This window comes from Buceros rhinoceros, unplaced genomic scaffold, assembly GCF_000710305.1.
Source record: "Buceros rhinoceros silvestris isolate BGI_N320 unplaced genomic scaffold, ASM71030v1 scaffold6880, whole genome shotgun sequence".
NCBI classification, from domain to species: Eukaryota; Metazoa; Chordata; class Aves; order Bucerotiformes; family Bucerotidae; genus Buceros; species Buceros rhinoceros.
In genome coordinates, this window is record NW_010387787.1 from 481 (window position 1) to 1,917 (window position 1,437).

A 1,437-nucleotide genomic window follows, 5' to 3' on the forward strand; every position below is an offset into this window, starting at 1 on the left:
GCCCCTCGGCCAACACCACCGTCAGCGTGGCCTTGGCCGACAGCGCCGGCCACCCGTGGTCCTTCACCACCACCACCAGGCTCTGCTGAGACGCGTCACGGGCCAGCACCGAGCGTGCCATGCGCACCTTGCCACTGTGCAGCCCCACGCGGAACAGCCCCAGCTCTGTCACCTTGGCCAGCTCGTATGACAGCCACGCGTTCTGACCTGCGTCCACGTCCACCACCTTGGCCATCAGCAACCCGGGCACTGCCCAGCGCGGAGACAGCTCCATGCCTGACCACACCGCCAATGCACCAGGCCCTGCCACACGCGGTGGGTACAGCATCTGCGGCGCATTGTCATTCTCATCCATGATCACGACGCGCACCCCACCTTGGCCATCAGCAACCCGTGCACTGCCCAGCGCGGAGACAGCTCCATGCCTGACCACACCGCCAATGCACCAGGCCCTGCCACACGCGGTGGGTACAGCATCTGCGGCGCATTGTCATTCTCATCCATGATCACGAGCCGCACCGACACGTTGCTGCTCAGTGCTGGCGCGCCGCCGTCCTCCACCTGCACCCACAGTGCCAGCTCGCGCACCTTCTCGTAGTCGAAGGAGCGCAGCGCATACAGCGCACCTGTCTCCGCCTGCACTGACACGTACGAAGACAGAAGCGCACCTTGCACCCGACCCTCCAACACATGATAGCGCACACGTGCATTCTGACCCCAGTCCACATCTGTCGCCCGCACCATCAGCACCAGCGCACCTGCCGTGTTGTTCTTGCACAGGCGCGCATTGTACCGTGCCTCCGCAAACACCAGTCTGTTGTCATTCACGTCCAGCATGTGCAGTGCCAGCACCGCACTGCTCCACAGTGCGTGTGACCCGCCGTCCACTGCTCGCACTGTCACATTGTACTCTGACACCGCCTCACGGTCCAGGTTCCTTGACGTCACCACATGATAGTAGCTGCCCAGTGAGATCCGTAGTTGGAACGGGAGACCCTCATCCAGCGAGCACTGCACCTCGCCATTGGCCCCCGAGTCCCGGTCCTGCACGTGCAGCAGGGCCACCACCGTTACCAGTGGAGTGTCCTCCAAGATCGTGATTATTTGAGAAGTCACTGTCAGTTCAGGTGCATTGTCGTTAACGTCTGTAATCACAATCACAACTTTTGCCGTGTCGAAAAGTCCACCACCATCTCGTGCCTGAACCTCCAGTTCATGCGAGTCACTTTCCTCAAAGTTCAGGCTCCGGACCACAGTGACTGCTCCCGTCTCAGGGTCCACCTGAAGAATATCCGATGCCGTGTCCATCGATTTCTTCAACGTGTATTTCTCATGCCCATTCATCCCCTCGTCGGTGTGGGTCGCTGTCAGGTGAGCAGGGTGGAGCCCAAGGGCACGTCCTCTGGCACACGCACCGAGTACTCTGCCAGGCTGAAC

The 1,437-nt window shown here is 61.2% G+C and overlaps 1 protein-coding gene across 1 annotated transcript in view; it reads right to left on the reverse strand.

The window, feature by feature from the left end:
• Positions 1 to 1,437, reverse strand: part of LOC104491756 (protocadherin gamma-A7-like) — a gene marked incomplete at both ends in the record, with an annotated part of 2,655 nt that overhangs the window by 474 nt on the left and 744 nt on the right. The window contains 2 exon segments of the mRNA XM_010134259.1: positions 371 to 1,373; positions 1,376 to 1,437. The exon segment at positions 1,376 to 1,437 is cut by the window's right edge and continues 8 nt beyond it. Of these exon segments, the coding sequence (XP_010132561.1) occupies positions 371 to 1,373; positions 1,376 to 1,437 (1,065 nt within the window).